This window comes from Schistocerca nitens, chromosome 4 (assembly GCF_023898315.1).
Source record: "Schistocerca nitens isolate TAMUIC-IGC-003100 chromosome 4, iqSchNite1.1, whole genome shotgun sequence".
NCBI classification, from domain to species: Eukaryota; Metazoa; Arthropoda; class Insecta; order Orthoptera; family Acrididae; genus Schistocerca; species Schistocerca nitens.
Genome location: NC_064617.1, coordinates 576,588,519 through 576,608,474, shown reverse-complemented (window position 1 = coordinate 576,608,474; position 19,956 = coordinate 576,588,519). Strand labels below are relative to the sequence as shown.

Genomic DNA, 19,956 nt, shown 5'->3' with positions numbered 1-19,956 from the left:
TCTTCGACAAATAGACACATGCTGATTCTCTCGCTATGCTGCACAATTACAGAGTGAAGCCACCCACTGAAGTGCCCCAGTTGTAAAAGATGAAGATGGGGACGGGTGCTTCAATCTCGTTGGTCCAGGAGAGAGGAGAGGGGTGGTGGGAGAGAGGGGATGGAGGGGGTGGGGGTCTCCCTGATTACTTGGAATGTAGCACATACACGTGCTAATGGTTTCCTGGTTCCCTGTGGAGAGGGGCTGTGGAGGGACGTGACTTTGATAATAAGTCGCCCAAGTTTTATTTGTAAACAAGTTTTCTTAATCTCACAAAGGCTTATATCATGCAAACAAATAGGTACATTACATATGTAGAATGTGAACAGTTGGGAATATGGGTCTCACTGGAAGCGTGCAAGGGATAAGTCCCTGTAGTCGCGCAGTTCATCTGTGTCCTCGGTGGCTCAGATCGTTAGAACGTCTGCCATGTAAGCAGGAGATCCCGGGTTGAATCCCGGTCGGGGAACACATTTTCAGCTTTCCCCAGCGAGGTATATCACCAACACCTGTCGGCAGCTGGGGATTTCAATTACTTATCATTTATTCTAGAGAAGCGGCACGGTCATGAACGGTATCTGTTCTTTCGAGAACAGTTACTATCTTCATATATATACAAATGACTTGTTGGTTCTGTTAATTGATATAAATGGACGAAAGAAATGAAACACGTTGAATGATACTCCCTACACTCCAGCAAGAGACTACTTCAAAAAGCAGTCAACTGATAGAAAACTAATGTATAAGACCAGATCGGCAGTTTGAATTGTATATTCTCAAATAAATGAGAGCTAACGTAATTTGCATACCTTCACTTCCTTTTGCCTTACAGGACAACCCAGCTAATTAAAGAGTTCAGTAGGCACAAGGCGGTAGAAGTAGTATTTTTGGCAATAGATAGAAGCGCATTCTGTAGAGATCTGGAACATCATAGTATTCTGAGACCAATTTTGCAGTATATTAGCTCCATGGTGCTGTTTACAGTAAATAAAAAACGTCTTTTGTAGTAAAACTGTAATTAACTCTACCAAAATACAAAGTAGAAAATAATTCCCAAGTGAACGTTGCCTTCTTGAATGTAGAATAATGTCCCTTATTTTGAAGTGAATGTCTTCGACTAGTTCCCACCTGGCACAAAGCAAAAAATTAAAAATCCATAGAAATTCGTAAGATAACTGAACACACCTCTTACTAGTCACTTTTTCAACAAGTTATCGGGTCAGCTGGGTTCAAAAATTCTGTTGGATATCCTGTTAACTGTAAAGCGCTACGTTTCATTTAGTCGGTACAGGTAGCTTACAGGCTCTTGATTAATAACGGAATTTGAAATATCTGATTCGCTTTGTTATTTTATGTCTTTACTCAATGCAAGAACTCTTTAACTATGGTATCTATAGAAAAAGATAATAAGAGAAAGAATGAAGAGTCGTGCAAACATCTTAAGCACTGCCTCGTTTCACTGAGAGGGCGGTGAGCGCTTATATGTGACCTTGTACCTATTAAATTCAGTTTGGTGGTGAGATTACTATCGTTGAAACATATTTTATCGGTTTCAGTAACGCTAATACAAACATCTTATCACGATCTCCACTGTTTCGAGAAAGTAGAAGTAAGGATGGCTGCTCAGCTATTTCTGCACCTGGTCTGACTACCGGTTAAAGATTTTCGTATATTCAAAATTTCAAAACTACTTGACCTCTTTTCTGGAGGAGAAATAATCGTAAATTCTGTCTTGTCTTAGTTTTTGAAGTGATATTTCATATGAACTATTTTTTACATATAGCATTCTGGATAAGGGTGATTACTATCCTATTATTATTATATTTGAGGTTCCTTTCTACTGCCGCGCGAGATTAGCCGAGCGATCTCAGGCGCTGCAGTCATGGACTGTGCGGCTGGTCCCGGCGGAGGTTCGAGTCCTCCCTCGGGCATGGGTGTGTGTGTAAGGTTAAGTAGTGTGTAAGCTTAGGGACTGATGACCTTAGCAGCTAAGTCCCACAAGATTTCACACACGTTTGAACATTTTTTTTCTTTCTATTACGCGTCTTTGGCTTGCCATAAAATTTTTGCAAGTAATTCTACTGTTTCGTATTCTTAAATTCTAATTATTAGTATACTCTATTATATTAATTACATACAGCACTATGACTACAAAAATCGTTTGGGATGAATACATACACTTAACCCAAACGAACTTTGGTAGTGTTTTTCAACCTACCTTAATATACATCCTACAACAATACTAAACTTTTCATATTACTTATGTTACATCCTGTTCTGTCTTTCAGCTATCCTCGGAAACGACACGATGAAGCAAGAGTTACAGCAGGAGAGCAAGAGGCTGCTTCCTTTAGTGTTATCTTACGACTCGTCGCAGCAGGCGGACTTTATAACCGAGAAAATTAACGACTTCTACTTCCCCTCTGGGGAGATTACTCCAGACAAACTAACACAAGTAAGTAGATCTCTTTGTAAAATTCAGTGACACCTTTTGTTGTGCCCTCATCAACTGAGCTGTGAATGTGTAAGTATGCAAGATAAGCTGTTTGGGAAACTTATAAATAAGTACGAGGGCAGTTCAATAAGTAATGCAACACATTTTTTTTCTCGGCCAATTTTGGTTGAAAAAACCGGAAATTTCTTGTGGAATATTTTCAAACATTCCCGCTTCGTCTCGTATAGTTTCATTGACTTCCGACAGGTGGCAGCCCTGTACGGAGCTGTTAAAATGGCGTCTGTAACGGATGTGCGTTGCAAACAACGGGCAGTGATCGAGTTTCTTTTGGCGGAAAACCAGGGCATCTCAGATATTCATAGGCGCTTGCAGAATGTCTACGGTGATCTGGCAGTGGACAAAAGCACGGTGAGTCGTTGGGCAAAGCGTGTGTCATCATCGCCGCAAGGTCAAGCAAGACTGTCTGATCTCCCGCGTGCGGGCCGGCCGTGCACAGCTGTGACTCCTGCAATGGCGGAGCGTGCGAACACACTCGTTCGAGATGATCGACGGATCACCATCAAACAACTCAGTGCTCAACTTGACATCTCTGTTGGTAGTGCTGTCACAATTGTTCACCAGGTGGGATATTCAAAGTTTTGTTCCCGCTGGGTCCCTCGTTGTCTAACCGAACACCATAAAGAGCAAAGGAGAACCATCTGTGCGGAATTGCTTGCTCGTCATGTGGCTGAGGGTGACAATTTCTTGTCAAAGATTGTTACAGGCGATGAAACATGGGTTCATCACTTCGAACCTGAAACAAAACGGCAATCAATGGAGTGGCGCCACACCCACTCCCCTACCAAGAAAAAGTTTAAAGCCATACCCTCAGCCAGTAAAGTCATGGTTACAGTCTTCTGGGACGCTGAAGGGGTTATTCTGTTCGATGTCCTTCCCCATGGTCAAACGATCAACTCTGAAGTGTATTGTGCTACTCTTCAGAAATTGAAGAAACGACTTCAGCGTGTTCGTAGGCACAAAAATCAGGACGAACTTCTCCTTCTTCATGACAATGCAAGACCTCACACAAGTCTTCGCACCCGAGAGGAGCTCATAAAACTTCAGTGGACTGTTCTTCCTCATGCACCCTACAGCCCCGATCTCCACCGTCGGATTTCCATATGTTTGGCCCAATGAAGGACGCAATCCGTGGGAGGCACTACGCGGATGATGAAGAAGTTATTGATGCAGTACGACGTTGGCTCCGACATCGACCAGTGGAATGGTACCGTGCAGGCATACAGGCCCTCATTTCAAGGTGGCGTAAGGCCGTAGCATTGAATGGAGATTACGTTGAAAAATAGTGTTGTGTAGCTAAAAGATTGGGGAATAACCTGGTGTATTTCAATGCTGAATAAAACAACCCCCGTTTCAGAAAAAAAATGTGTTGCATTACTTATTGAACTGCCCTCGTACTTTACTCCGTAGAACTACAGCTTCATCAGAGTTTTACTAGCACCTTTATCAGGAACGAATGCATCAGCATACGAGATTCAAATACTTGAGAAAGGGATGAATGCAAGTGTTACTCTCGGACATGATGTTTAGATGAATGTATTCCATATTTTTACATCATTGGGAACTTACAGACGTTGTACCAGCTACTACAAACACCAAATGCTTGTAGAATATTCTGGGAACCATATGTTTGTACTTAACAAAAAATGGTTCAAATGGCCCTGAGCACTATGGGACTTAACTTCCGAGGTCATCAGTCCCCCAGAACTTAGAACTACTTAAACCTAACTAAACTAAGGACATTACACACATCCATACCCGAGGCAGGATTCGAACCTACGACCGTATCAGTCGCGTGGTTCCAGACTGTAGTGCCTAGAACCGCTCGGCCACTCCGGCATGCTGTACTTAACACTTGACTGCAAAGAAAATAAACGATATATGAACTTGGCAAGAACTCTGTTGGTAAAAATGTGAAACATACGTTATAATATCGAACATTTAAGATGATGTACAGTATGTGTGGGTTATTAACAACTTATGTATGCAAGTTACAATAAATTAATGGGACAGAGAGTAAAAATAGACATAAAACTGAAAAAACACGTTCAACAGGTAGTAATTCCGCAGACAAGATAATGAGAATTTAGTGAAGACTTGAAAGTATAGAAAAGTAAATTAGGTAACAAACATAACAATTATTAAATAAATGTACTTTGTCAAACAAAAATGAGCTAGAATCATCAACTTCGTCTTGAAGTCGACTTTGTGTTAAAAACGAGTTAAAAATATGTCGATCTCAGACATAAGAAATAGGAATAAACACCATTGGCCACTGCTCGCTGCATACCACAACCGAAGTACGTTGTTTAAAATGTAGTGCCCAGCGTGGCCAAAGCCGAAGTACTCCTGCAGTGGGTCGTGATCAGCAATGATGGAAGCCCTCACGAACTGGTGTAAAGACATTTGGTAGCCCCTAGAGCAGGCTAACACATTTGACCCATCAGGAAGTCAGTCGGCAGCTGACGCAACAGGGCGAAGGCATCAAGTTGTCTGCATACCGTCCTCAGTCCAGAAGGACGCCTGCAGCTACCAGAGGCAAAGTGTCTTCGGAGGGCGACTGGATGCTTTATTGGCACTGTAGCGGTCTTCGCCTCAAAATTAACAGCCGGAGAAGATGCTCCTACTCGGCATCACATACACACTCCAATACGGTACGTACAGAGAACATCGGCGAGCATCTGAGAACATCTGAGAATGAGGGTCTCATTTCATACTTACGAAAGCCTGCTGGCCTCTACATCTCCAGACGGTAGAACAGGCTATAGCAGCCAGGTGTTGCCACTGGGAGACCATGACTTCATTTTTAGGCATTTGCTACATGAGCCAATCACGAGCTGAAGAATTGCCCTACTTCGCCCTTCAGAGGCCTTTTCCCGCCTTTAATGCTTTCGTCAGCTTCGTGAACAGGCGCTCTAACACGCCACCTGATGAAACTGTGTCTCGACGTCACGCCAACCCTCGGTTCCCTCTGTTTTGCTGAGTGTCACAGGAGCAGTTCATAGGGACCGACTAAGTCATGCTGGTACAGTACAGCGTAGAATATACGTGTCAGTCCTACAGCTCCAGTTACTGTTTACGGGGTATTGGGAGAATCAAGATAGAGAGAGAAGTCCCTCAAATTATCACCAAAACTATTATCAGCAATCAAAGTGCAATTTTTCAGATCCTTGAACTGGGAAAACGTATCTGATCTTCGTTGTCTTTTTTTTATATTACTGAGCTACACTGACGGCTAAAATAAACGTAACACTAAGAAGGAGTTGCGCAACATAAAAAAAATTGGTAGGCGTGTTTCCACCGGTGAAGAATGATGTCCAAATTTCATGTCAGTCGCATACAAATGCAGCTAGTTGTCCCACTACGAGGATGCAAATCAGGTTTGCTTTAAATACGAGCTGTAACTGTCGTGAGCACTACTTACACTACAGGCCATTAAAATTGCTACACCACGAAGATGCCGTGCTACAGACGCGGAATTTAACCGACAGGAAGAAGATGCTGTGAAATGCAAATGATTAGCTTTTCAGAGCATTCACACAAGGTTGGCGCCGGTGGCGACACCAACAACGTGCTGACATGAGGAAAGATTCCAGCCGATTCCAAATACACAAACAGCAGTTGACCGGCGTTGCCTGGTAAAAACGTTGTTGTGGTAACTCGTGTAAGGAGGAGAAATGCGTACCATCACGTTTCCGACTTTGATAAAGGTCGGATTGTAGCCTATCGCGATTGCGGTTTATCGTATCGCGACATTGTTGCTCGCGTTGGTCGAGATCCAATGACTGTTAGCAGAATATGGAATCGGTGGGTTCAGGAGGGTAGTATGGAACGCCGTGCTAACCCCATCGGCCCCGTGTTACTAGCAGTCGAGACGACAGGCATCTTATCCGCATGGCTGTAACGGATCTGAGTCAACAGATGGGGACGTTTTCAAGACAACAACCATCTGCATGAACAGTTCGACGACGTTTGCAGCAGCATGGACTATCAGCTGGGAGACCATGGCGGCGGTTACCCTTGACGCTGCATCACAGACAGGCGCGCCTGCGATGGTGTACTCAACGACGAACCTGGGTGCACGAATGGCAAATCGTCATTTTTTCATATGAATCCAGGTTCTGTTTACAACATCATGATGGTCGCATCCGTGTTTGGCGACATCGCGGTGAACGCACATTGGAAGCGAAGCGTGTATTCGTAATCGCCATACTGGCGTATAACCCGGCGTGATGGTATGGGGTGCCATTGGCTACACGTCTCGGTCACCTATTGTTCGCACTGACGGCACTTCGAACAGTGGACGTTACATTTCAGATGTGTTACGACCCGTGGCTCTACCCTTCATTCGATCCCTGCGGAACCCTACATTTCAGCGGAATAATGCACGACCGCATGTTGCAGGTCTTGTACGGGCCTTTCTGGATACAGAAAATGTTCGAATGCTTCCCTGGCCAGCACATTCTCCAGATCTCTCACCAACTGAAAACGTCTGGTCAATGGTGGCCGAGCAACTGGCTCATCACAATACACCAGTCACTACTCGTGATGAACTGTGGTATCGTGTTGAAGCTGCATGGGCAGCTGTACCTTTAGACCCCATCCAAGCTCTGTTTGACTCAATGCCCAGTCGTATCAAGGCCGTTATTACGGCCAGAGGTGGTTGTTCTCGGTACTGATTTCTGAGGATCTATGCACCCAAATTGCGTGAAAATGTAATCACATATCAGTTCTAGAATAATATATTCGTCCAATGAATACCCGTTTATCGTCTGCATTTCTTCTTGGTGTAGCAATTTTAATGGCCAGTAGTGTACCTTTGAGTTTGGATTTCGTGAGTTGATTTTGGTCAAGATTGCCTTTAAGGCGGCAAAGAGGACATTATCAACATCTCACTGAGTTTGAATGAGGTCGTGTAACTGGTCGCGAGAACTTAGACGTTCCTTTTGCGATATTACAGAAAGACTTGAGGAATGTAGTCACTGTACTTGGTGGCTGGCAGCCGTGGTCAAGAGAACGTACAGTGGCAAGAAGACCGGGCTCCGGACGGCCGTGCAGTACTACCGCGGAAGACCATCGTACTCGGCGTATGGATCTCGTGCATCGTACTGCAAATGCAGAGCAATTTGAGCAACACTTGGCAACACGGTGACACAACGAACTGTTGCAAATCGGTTACTTCAAGGACAGCACTCAACCAGACGCCCTGTAGCCTGCATTCCACTGACTCCAAACCACCGCCATTTGCCACGTCAGTAGTGTCATACGAGAGTTCATTGGAGGGTAGGGTGGAGGTCTGCTGCGTTTTCCGATGAAAGCTGATTCCGCCTCGATGCCGGTGATGACGGTTACACTTGTTATTAATGTACCAGCTTTTCAAATGGTTCAAATGGCTCTGAGCACTATGGGACTCAACTGCTGTGGTCATAAGTCCCCTAGAACTTAGAACTACTTAAACCTAACTAACCTAAGGACATCACATACATCCATGCCCGAGGCAGGATTCGAACCTGCGACCGTAGCAGTCGCACGGTTCCGGACTGCGCGCCTAGAACCGCGAGACCACCGCGGCCGGCTACCAGCTTTTCACATTTGCAATGGTTTATCTGAAGCTTACATTAACCTGAGATCCTGAGAAGTTAATCACTTACACATGTTACCTAGATAGATGTATTCCCTAGATATCATTACTCTACATTAATAATTTTTTGGTGTTGTGATTTTTTTCCGTCAATGTATGTAAACATCAAACGAAAACTGTCCTGAAGTGTTTATAGTAATTAATAAGTGTTTCCAAATGAAACTTCGTCTGTGTAAACATTGGACGAGTGAACAGTGGAAAAACGTTGTGCGTAGTGACGAATCACGGTACACAATGTGGCGATCCGATGGCAGGGTATGGATATGATGAATGCCCAGTGAACGTCATCTGCCAGCGTGTGAACAGTAAAATTCGGAGGTGGTGGTATTATGGTGTGGTCGTGTTTTCCATGGAGGGGGCTTGCACCCCTTGTTGTTTTGCGTGGCACTAACGCAGCACAGGCCTACATTGATTTTTTAAACACCTTCTTGCATCCCACTGTTGAAGAGCAGTTGGGGATGGCAGTTGCATGTTTCAACACGATCGAGCTCCTGTTCATAACGCACGGACTGTGGCGGAGTGGTTACATGACAATAACAGCCCTGTAATGGACTGGCCTGCACAGAGTCCTGACCTGAACCCTACAGATCACCTTTGGGATTTTTGAAACGCCGAGTTCGTGTCAGACCTTACCGACCGACATCGATACCTCTCCTCAGTGCAGTACTCCGTGAAGAATGGGCTGCCATTCCCCATGAAACCTTCCAGCACCAGATTGAACGTTTGCCTACGAGAGTGGAAGCTGTCATCAAGGCTAAGGGTAGGCCAACACCATACTGAATTCCAGCATTACCGATGGAGGGCGCCACGAACTTGAAAGTCATTTTCAGCTAGGTGTCCGAATACTTTTGATCACATAGTGTATGTCCGTTGTTGATGCACATCTAATGCATAATATCTTCCTTCCCAACACAATATCATAATAACTTTTCTCCTAATTAACGCTGTTCATAATACTACGTAGGCTATCGTGTTTATGTCAAATACCTCATTTACAAAATGCGTCTAATACTGAAGTGTAAGCTGTAGTGTAATATACGAACATACAATGTCAGTTATCGATGGTAAAAATGTTGAAAACTGATGTAAAAACCTTAGTCGACAAAATGTGATTTAGTATTGTGGTAGGGTATTATTTACATTACTTACAGCTTCCATCTTTTCTAGTGCGTTTTCAGACAATTTTTACGCATGCTACATATTTCCCAGCGTCCTGAATACTCTATGATGTTTCTAGAGACGATCCAGTTGTCATTTTCTATCACGCACGACATTCCGTCCCAGAAACTGCAACATATTTTCGGACGAGCCTTAGAAAATTTCCATGCGCAACTAATGTCCTCTAAATCTATATCTACAATCTGCAAATCACCTTGTGGTGTGTCCTGTACCACTGTCACATATCCCATTTCCTGTTCCAGTTACGAATAGTTCGCGGGAAGTACGATTGCCTGTAAGCCTCCATGTGGGCTCGAATCTCTGATTTTATCTTCATGGGTTTTTCGCGAGATGTACGTAGGATGAAACAAAATATTGGTTCACTCTTGTAGGAATGCACGCTCTCGGGACTGTAGCAATAAACTACGCCTTGATGAAGAACGCCACTCTTACAGCGTCTGCCACTGAGTTATAGAAACGAAATGGAGACATTAGTTGCCATTGGGCATTGATGTGTATCAATAGGGAAAGTTGAAAATTAGTGCTGGACCGGGACTTAAACCTGAAAAATTCCGTTTCTAGGGAACGCTCACCTCCACCACCTCTGCCACGGTCCCTGAGCGACTCAAATTTCCAGCTTAACCACACGATTCTGACGTAGTGCTGCTACCTGTTATTCCTATTATTGGCAGCGTATGGCAGATTCCTTTAAGAGATGTAGCGTATTATCCATCCGCACTGAAGGGATCATTGGGATGCCTTGTCCGAAAGAACACACACACACACACACACACACACACACACACACAAACACACACGCACGCACGCACACACACACGCACACTCACTCACGCGCCGTATAATGGTTGTTCATCTCTGTAATGCTTGCGTGACAATTAAATGAACCTGTAACGAAACGTGCCGCTCGTCTTTGGATCCTCTCTATTTCCTCTCTCTCTCCTGTCTGGTACGGATCCCATACTGACAGGCAACATTTACGTATTCGTCGACTGCGTGTGACAGGCAACATTACGTATTCGTCGACGACGTGTCTTGTAATCCACTTCCTTTGCTGATGGACTTTCCTGGGGTTCTTCCAATGAGCTTTAGTCCGCCATCTGCCCTAATGGCGGTTAATTTCACGTGGTCGTTCCATTTCATGTTGTTCCTACGCAAACTCCTAGGTACTTTATGAAAAAAACTGCTTCTAGTGATTGTTCCACAGTCGTATAATCATACAATAAAGGGTGTTTCTGTAAATGTATTCGCAATACGTAACATTTATTTATGTCGAGGATCAGTTGCCTCTCCCTGCACCAAGCTTCGATCCTCTGCTGGTCTTCTTGCGTTTCACTCTGGCTGTCTACTCTGTATACAACTGCGTCATCTGCGAAAAGCCTCATGGAACTTCCGACGTCATCTACTAGGTCATTTACATATTATATATTGTGAAAATTAATGGTCCTATAACAATCCCCAGAGGCACGCCAGAAGTTACCTTTACGTCCGAAGACTTCTTTACGTTCAGAGCAACATGCTGTGTTCTGGTTACTCTTCAATCCAGTCACGCTGTTGATCTTATATACTGTACGCTCGTGTGTTTCACATTAGGTAGCAGTGCGGAACTGTATCGAATCCCTTCCTGAACACGATATAAATGATAAAAAATGCTCTTAACGTCTTTCTAAGAGACGGTCTACACTCCTTCCGATCTGATCATGTATGAATTGAAAAGATGTGGTATGATTTCAAAGAGATAGTATCTACGGCAGTTCAGAGATATATACCACACAGATTAATACTTCATGGTACTGCTCCCCCATGGTAAATAAAACGGGTCAGATCGCTGTTGCGGAGGCAACGAAAAAAGCATGCCAAATTTAAAGGAACGTAAAATCCACAAGATTGGAAAAAGCTTAGCAGAAAATCGAATAATAGAGCGTACTTCAATACGAGATGCTTTTAATAATTTCCACAATGAAATTCTGTCTCGAAATCAGGCAGAAAACCCAAGGAGATACACGAAGCACACCAGTGGCAAGACGCAATCAATACCTTCACTGCGCGATAACAACGGTGAAGTCACTGATGACAGTGCCACTAAAGCAGAGTTATAAAACACGGTTTTCCGACACTCCTTCACCAAAGAAGACGAAGTAAATATTCCTGAATTCCAATCAAGAACAACTGCCAAGATGAGAAACGTAGAAGTAGACATCCTCGGTGTAGCAAAGCTGCTTAAATCACTTTACAAAGGCAAGGCGTCCGGTCCAGATTGTATACCAGTCAAGTTTCTTTCAGAGTATGCAGATGCAATAGCTTCATATTCAGCAGTTATATACGACCGCTCGCTCACACAAAGATCCGTACCTAAAGACTGGAGAACTGCTCAAGTCACACCAATACTCAAAAAGGGAAGTAGGAGTAATCCGCTGAATTACAGACCTATATCACTAACATCGATTTGCATTAGTGTTGTGTTACATATACTGTTTCCGAACATTATGAATTACCTCGAAGAAAACGATTTATTGACACATAGTCAGCACAGATTCAGAAAATATCGTTCTTGTGAAACACAACTATCTCTCCATACTCACGAAGTAATGAGCACTATCGACAGGGGGTGTCAAATTGATTTCTCATTTTTAGATTTCCAGAAGGCTTTCGACACCGTTCCTGATAAGCGTCTTCTAACCAAACTGCGTCCCTATGGAATATTGCCTCGGTTGTGCAACTGGACTCGTGATTTCCAGTCAGAAAGGTCACAATTCGCAGTAATAGACGGAAAGTCGTCGAGAAAAACAGAAGTAATATCCGGCGTTCCCCAAGGAAGAGTTATAGGCCCTCTATTGTTCCTGATCTATATTAACGACATAGGAGAAAATCTGAGTAGCCGTCTTACATTGTTTGCAGATGAAGCTGTCATTTACCGTGTTGTAAAGTCATCAGATGACCAAAACGAATTGCAAAACTATTTAGATAAGATATCTGTATGGTGCAAAAAGTGGCAGTTGACCCTGAATAAAGAAAAGTGTGAAGTTATTCACATGAATACTAAAAGAAATCCGCTGAGTTTCGATTACGCGGTGAGTCACACATATCTGTGTAAATTCGACCGAATACTTAGGGGTTAGAATTACAAATAACCTAAATTGGAACGATCATTTAGATAATGTTATGGGTAGAGCAAACCAAAGACTGAGATTCGTGGGCAGAACAGTTGGAAGGTGCAACAGGTCTACTCAAGAGACTGCTTACACTACGCTCGTCAGCCCTATTCTGGAGTACTGCTGTGCGGTGTGGGATCCGCATCAATTGGGTCTGACGGATGACATCGAAAAAGTACAAAGAAGGGCAGCTCGTTTTGCATTATCACGAAATAGGGGGCAGAGTGCCACAGACATGATACGTGAATTGGAGTGGCAATCATTAAAACAAAGGCGTTTTTCGTTCCGACGGGATCCTCTCATGAAATTTAAATCACCAGTTTTCTCCTCCGACTGAGAAAACATTCTGTTGGCACCGACCTACATAGGGAGAAATGATCATCGCGACAAAATAAGGGAAATCAGGTCTCGCAGAGAATAATTTAAGCACTCGTTTTTCCCGCATGCCGTTCGAGTGCAGAACGGTTGAGAGAGAGCTTGATGGTGGTTCATTGAACCCTCTGTCATGCACTGTATTGTGAGTATCAGAGTAACCACGTAGATGTAGATGTAGATTGTCAAGTACGTCTAGACTGAAGTGACATCAATATTACATCGTTAGTGAACCCTTTTATAGCTCTAACTGTTTCAATAAGATAGTAAATGACGTAATATATTGAAAATAAAACTTTAATTACGGTGTGAGGGTAGTTTGACAGTTCCGCTCTTACGATGCTATATACTTACATCGTTTACGTAGAAGGGTTGCCTCTCACCACAGACAGTGCCGTAGCCAACGTCCGTCAGTAAACAACCGAGAGTAGTAGGGTTCACTTATAGTTGTCAGTTCTAACAGACAAGCAACACTGGGCGAAGTAACAGCATAAATCAATGTGGCACGTAAGACGAATATATACGTAAGCACAGTACGGCGAAATCTGGCGTTAACGGTGGGCTATGACAGCAGACGACCGAGGCCTTTGCTAACAGCACGACATTGTCTGCAGGGCCTCACATGGACTCACGATCGTATCAGTTGGACCCAAGACTACTGGTAAACGGTTTCCTGGTCAGGTGAACCCCGATTTGAGTTGGTAAGACCTGATGGTGGGGTTCAAGTGTAGCGCAGAGCCCACGTAGGAATGGACTCAGTCTGTCAACGCAAAAGGGTGGTGGCTCTACACTGGTGCGGGCTGTGCTTACAAGAAATGAACTGTGTCCTCTGTTCCAGCTGAACGGATCATTGGCCGAAAATGGTTATGATCAGCTACATGGAGACCATTTGCAGCCATTCAAGGACTTCACGTTCCCCAACAAGGATGTCATGTTAACATGCCACAACTGTATACAATTGGTTTGAAGAACATTCTGAATAAGTAGAAAGAATGATTTGACCACCCGTATCATTAGACTTGAATCCCATCGAACATCCATGGGACATAATCAAGGTTTCAGTTTGTGCACAACATCCAGCACCACCAACATTTTCGCAGTCGTGGACGGTTCTAGAGGCAGCATGACGCAATATTTCTGCAGGGGACTTCCAATGACTTGTTGAGTGCGTGTCACGTCGATTTGCTGCACTACCCAGTGCAAAATTAGGTCCGACACGATATTAGGAGGTATCCCATGACTTTTGTCACTTCAGTGTATTTTGTACGTGATACAAAAGTAGGAGTGATTTCATGAAGCAAAGATTCCAATGAACGAAGTGTATTAGGATAAGTTTTTGTCGATTGGTGATGTCTTTGAGTAATTACTTAAGTGAACTGTGTTAATGCAGAAGAAACAGGAATGCCTCAGACTTGAGGCAGCCGCTGATAATACAAAAGCAGGACGTGCGTGTAATTGTGCTCAAAACCAGGAATACGACTGTGCCGCCATGTTTAGCCATTGCACGTGGCGATAACGCACTTTCCGTCTCTGGACACTGCGCATTCAATCCAACATAGTGGTACTCAATCCAGGAAGGACAATGATAGCTTTTTAAACATTAATAATCATTAATATTGACTTCCTGTAATGCGAAAGAGCCGAAAATCGTAATACTGGCACTGTATTTATACTGTACATGTTCCCAGCTACACTCCTGTTAGCTGTATCAGGGCAGGAATTGGTTCGCAAAGTCATTATTACTACGGTTACCCACTGATGTATTTGGATATGCACAAATATAAAGCATCTCTCTCAGGTGACTTTGCAATAACAATCCAGTTTGCGGAGATCATCAACATACTCACCTGAGCATATGACTTTGGATGCACGTATTACGGGTTTTCTGTTTTATTTCGAACCTATCTCGGACTTCTTGATGTATTAGTTTCCTGTCTCCACTGTGAACTGTCCAGTCGCTTCCTTAATGTCCAGAATGTTATGAAGCAAACTTTGGCTTCATTGTCTGACAAAATTTGTCCGTGCTATCTTCAGAGTCACCCCTTGGGGAACGTATGTAAGGTTTGCTCGGAAGATTACATCACAAGCCCCCCCCCCCCCCCCTGCACCACCTAACTGAGCAATGATCAATACGGTGCAACTGCTCTGTTCAGTGACAGTCTCATTACATGCCAGAAAATCGGCCACTTGCCAGAATGCACAGAAACATGCAGATGCATGCTCTTGTGCTTAGCCAGCTGTAACGAGACTTGTGTCTGTTTAATTTTAATTATTTGATCGGACATGAAGTGTATTGTTCGAGTATTCTAAGTAGAATTTTCAAGTAAGACAACACGTATTTCAGTGTAGTTATATAACAGAGTGCTGTGACGTGCAATACGATGCCATAAGGGAGCAAAATACAAGCTGTATAGCATTTTAGTGCGAATTGCGCAGTGCTTGTAGTAGATTACACATATTTTTCTTCTATCGACTTAGTAATGTCTTGAATATCTTCATTGAATATGTTTCATTACGTTCCCTTTCATTGGAAGTAATGTCACTCAACGGTATGTCAAAGAGAATTCTGTGATACGTTCCATGTTAACAGAGGTATTTCATAACACAATAAGTAACAAATAAATAGAAGACATAATTTGAAGGCTATTCAAATATTTAGTGATTGCTGCCACTAAAATTTTCATTGTTTTCTTTTTCAGTTATTTTCGGATGCCTTCTTTGTCTGGAACACAGATGAAGCTATTAGGAAGTACAAAGACACAGCTCCGGTCTATTATTACTTATTTTCATATAAAGGGAACCTGCGGATGCATCATGTGTTTGGAATAAAAGATTTAGGTAAGAAGATAAAGCAGAACCTTTAACTGTTGAAGAAAAATAACAAATGATGTGTCTTATGTTTAATTAATCTATTCTTTATACTAATGATCGTGAAGGTACTTGTTTAGAAGAATGTAAATTAATGTTGAAAATGCATTTAACATAAAATGTACTTAATTTAAAATGAAATCAATTTCTTTTCTGTATAGATTCACATTACAAGGGAAATGACAATTTTAGTTGCTTTCCAAAGTGTCAGGATTCGTGCACCAAACAGGCAGAAAGAGTACCCCGACATTTTTCTTATTTCCCAATAATGTATGTTATCACTAAAAGTTTTGAAGTATGCACAGCAAAAAAAATATCATTCAGCACAGTAAAATTAGGGTTACATTAATTTATGAGAAAGGCTCAGATCCGACTTCAAATAAGTAGCTTCTTAAGACACTTCACGCTACAGAAAAGACGTTTCTTCGGAACACAGTGTAAATAGATGACGGAATTTTGTTTGTCTTGAGTGCTGCGCCTCCCTTTGACAGATATGTCGATGAATTAGTGTTGTCTGGGAGAATTATGCCTTCAAATATCGTAACAGTCAAAGTTAGCGTAAGGAGGGCTATGCGTGAAGCGATAAGTGAATTCGAAAGTAAAATTCTATGTACCGACTTGACAAAATATCCTAGGAAGTTCTGGTCTTACGTTAAATCATTAAGTGGATCGAAACAGCATATCCAGACACTCTGGGATGATAATGGCATTGAAACAGAGGGTGACACGAGTAATGCTGAAATACTCAACACCTTTTACCAAAGCTGTTTCACAGAGGAAGACCGCACTGCAGTTCCTTCTCTAAATCCTCGCACAAACGAAAAAATGGCTGACATCGAAATAAGTGTCCAAGGAATAGAAAAGCAACTGGAATCACTCAACAGAGGAAAGTCCACTGGACCTGACGGGATACCAATTCGATTCTACACAGAGTACGCGAAAGAACTTGCCCCCCCCCCCCCCCCCCACCGCTTCTAAAAGCCGAGTACTGCAAGTCTCTAGAGGAACGGAAGGTTCCAAATGATTGGAAAAGAGAACAGGTATTCCAGTTTTCAAGAAGGGTCGTCGAGCAGATGCGCAAAACTATTGGCCTATATCTCTGACATCGATCTGTTGTAGAATCTTAGAACGTGTTTTTTGCTCGCGTATCATGTCATTTCTGTAAACCCAGAATCTACTCTGTAGGAATCAGCATGGATTCCGGAAACAGCGATCGTTCGCTTTATTTGTTCATGAGGCCCAAAAAAATATTAGATACAGGCTCCCAGGTAGATGCCATTTTCCTTGACTTCCGGATGGCCTTCGATACAGTTCCGCACTGTCGCCTGATAAACAAAATAAGAGCCTACGGAATATCAGACAAGCTGTGTGGCTGGATTGAAGAGTTTTCAGCAAACAGAACACAGCATGTTGTTATCAATGGAGAGACGTCTACAGACGTTAAAGTAACCTCTGGCGTGCCACAGGGGAGTGTTATGGGACCATTGCTTTTCACAATATATACAAATGACCTAGTAGATAGTGTCGGTAATTCCATGCGGCTTTTCGCGGATGATGCTGTAGTATACAGAGAAGTTGCAGCATTAGAAAATTACACCGAAATGTAGGAAGATCTGCAGTGGATAGGCACTTGGTGCAGGGAGTGGAAACGGACCCTTAACATAGACAAATGTAATGTATTTCTAATACATAGAAAGAAGGATCCTTTATTGTGTGATTATATGATAGCGGAACAAACACTGGTAGCAGTTACTTCTGTAAAATATCTGGGAGTATGCGTACGGAACGATTTGAAATGGAATGATCATATAAAATTAATTGTTGGTAAGGCGGGTGCCAGGTTGAGATTCACTGGGAGAGTCCTTAGAAAATGTAGTCCATCAACGAAGGAGACGGCTTGGAAAACACTCGTTCGACCTATACTTGAGTATTGCTCATTAGTGTGAGATCCGTACCAGGTCGGGTTGACAGAGGAGATAGAGAAGGTCCAAAGAACAGAGGCGCGTTTCGTCACGGGGATATTTGGTAAGCGTGATAGTGTTAAGGAGATGTTTAGCAAACTCAAGTGGCAGACTCTGCAAGAGAGGCGCTCTGCATGGCGGTGTAGTTTGCTGTCCAGGTTTCGAGAGGGTGCGTTTCTGGATGAGGTGTCGAATATATTACTTCCCCCTATTTATAACTCCCCAGGAGATCACGAATGTAAAATAAGAGAGATTCGAGCGTGCACGGAGGCTTTCTGGCAGTCGTTCTTCCTGCGAACCGTACGCGACTGGAACAGGAAAGGGAGGTAATGGCAGTGGCACGTAAAGTGCCCTCCGCCACACACCGTTGGGTAGCTTGCGGAGTTTAAATGTAGATGTAGATGTAAATGTAGAACAGCCACTTTACACTAGGTGTTTGTAAATTGTTCCCTGACCACTCGTTGTAACATCGATTGTTGGACTTTTTCACTTTTGGTTAATTTAAACTTTCTAACGTTACAACATCCGTAGACCAACTACTAGAATGTTTTTATACAAACCTAAAATTCAGTCATCACTAATTACCTGCTGTTATATGCACAGTACAGAAGTGTAAAAAACAACAAATTTCATGGACACATACAACGTTCTCCTATGGTATAGTGGGGCAGACACAGCTAATGTTTTCTGCATCATTTCTATACGCATAGGATACCTAAAGTGTTTTCGACCAGTTATCCTCTTAATCAGTATGCCCTACATAAAAGTGGAACATTACTGTTTACGAATGTTAGTCAAGACTTCAGATAGTATCAGTGTTGGTGCAGAGTATGTATTTATAAAGATATAGGAGTATAGGATGTTAAGTACAGGAGATTACAATCACAAAATTATCGTTTAAAGCTTAAAATATTTTTTACAGACAAAACACAATAAGACGCCAAGCACATACTGTTGTTGTCATAAACGCTGAAGCCACTGCTTTTTTATTACTCGAGAAACAAATACAATTTAAAATTTCCCCAGTCTGCTCTGCCTTCAGTATATTGTCCCTCTAGACGAAAATCTGATACTGTACATTTGTATCAGTGAAGTAGTTATCGATTATGTAAAACACATATGAATGAAAGTGGTACCGTAAATGAGTAACATTCATAGCAAGAGGATTCTCCATTGAAACCAGTCATTTTGCATTGTAATTGGTTAAACGCAGCGTATGCACAGACAGTAAGAACCTCTTTGGTGACAACAGGTTTTGAGTAGACGGCACTCATTGCAGGAACAGACAAGACCGCAGTTGCACTCGGAGGCATGAGCTGTGTTGGTGGCAGACCGCAGGGCCTAGTGGAAGCACAGCTGACAATAAAGAAGGCTTTTATTCAATCAGGGTACATGCCTAGACATGACTCTGTGAGGCACAACACGTCTCATTCTGTTGTCCTTGGCTAGCAGTCACGTACAGGCAGCGGCTTCCCTCCTGGTGCGAGGATGCTGCCTAGGATGCCCGCAGTGCTGTTGGCAGATCCGTGGGGGTTTCAGTGGCCTCTGTAGGCCGCGGTCGTGACGTCTTAGTGGCAAACTACTGCTTCTTCAGCGATAGCGATCACTCGTGTTGGCATCCCCATATGTAGTCACTTCGATATAGCCTACACTCATTTCTGCTACCTCAGACTCCACAATTCCGCTGCATATCTGAGATAGTACTTCTACATTACTTATTCTAGCTTAACACCAACATTATCCTGCACCTTACATAAAGCCTAAGGAACGTGTAATTCGTCAACATCTACAACTAATTTAATTTTCCGAGGACCGAAAATTTCGAATACATTAAAGGCAGGGGATCTCTCTGAAGGAACAGGCAAACTACCCACAAGCTTGTTCCTCTGCCTTTCGGTTCCCTTTTTCTCCTCCTCTCTGCTCCCTTCCTTTTCCGTCTTTTCATCCTCTCCATAGTCAACACATTCCTCATACCCCGAGGTTTGTTCTTTGTTCGTACTGTCCTGCATCTTCTCCCTACACTCGGGAGTTTTGTATTAAGCTATTTCCTTCACTTCAGCATCAAGTGCTTCAGATCTCATAGAACGCTCTGCCACCTTCGCTGACAACTTATCCACTTCGCCTCATAAAATTCTCAATACCTCCTCTGTAGCAGCCGCTAGCTGTATCGAGAATTGTGCTCCTGTTGGTCTAACCACGACATGATTATCTCTTATGAGTTACACACTCATAAAT

At 43.1% G+C, this 19,956-nt stretch overlaps 1 protein-coding gene across 1 annotated transcript in view; it reads left to right on the top strand.

Moving 5' to 3' along the window:
• The window catches only part of LOC126251317 (esterase FE4-like), a 149,928-nt gene that overhangs the window by 102,134 nt on the left and 27,838 nt on the right, over nt 1–19,956 (top strand). Inside the window, exons 7-8 of the mRNA XM_049951646.1 lie at nt 2,328–2,494; nt 15,592–15,730. Coding sequence (XP_049807603.1) covers nt 2,328–2,494; nt 15,592–15,730 — 306 coding nt within the window. The remainder of the gene's footprint in view (nt 1–2,327; nt 2,495–15,591; nt 15,731–19,956) is intronic.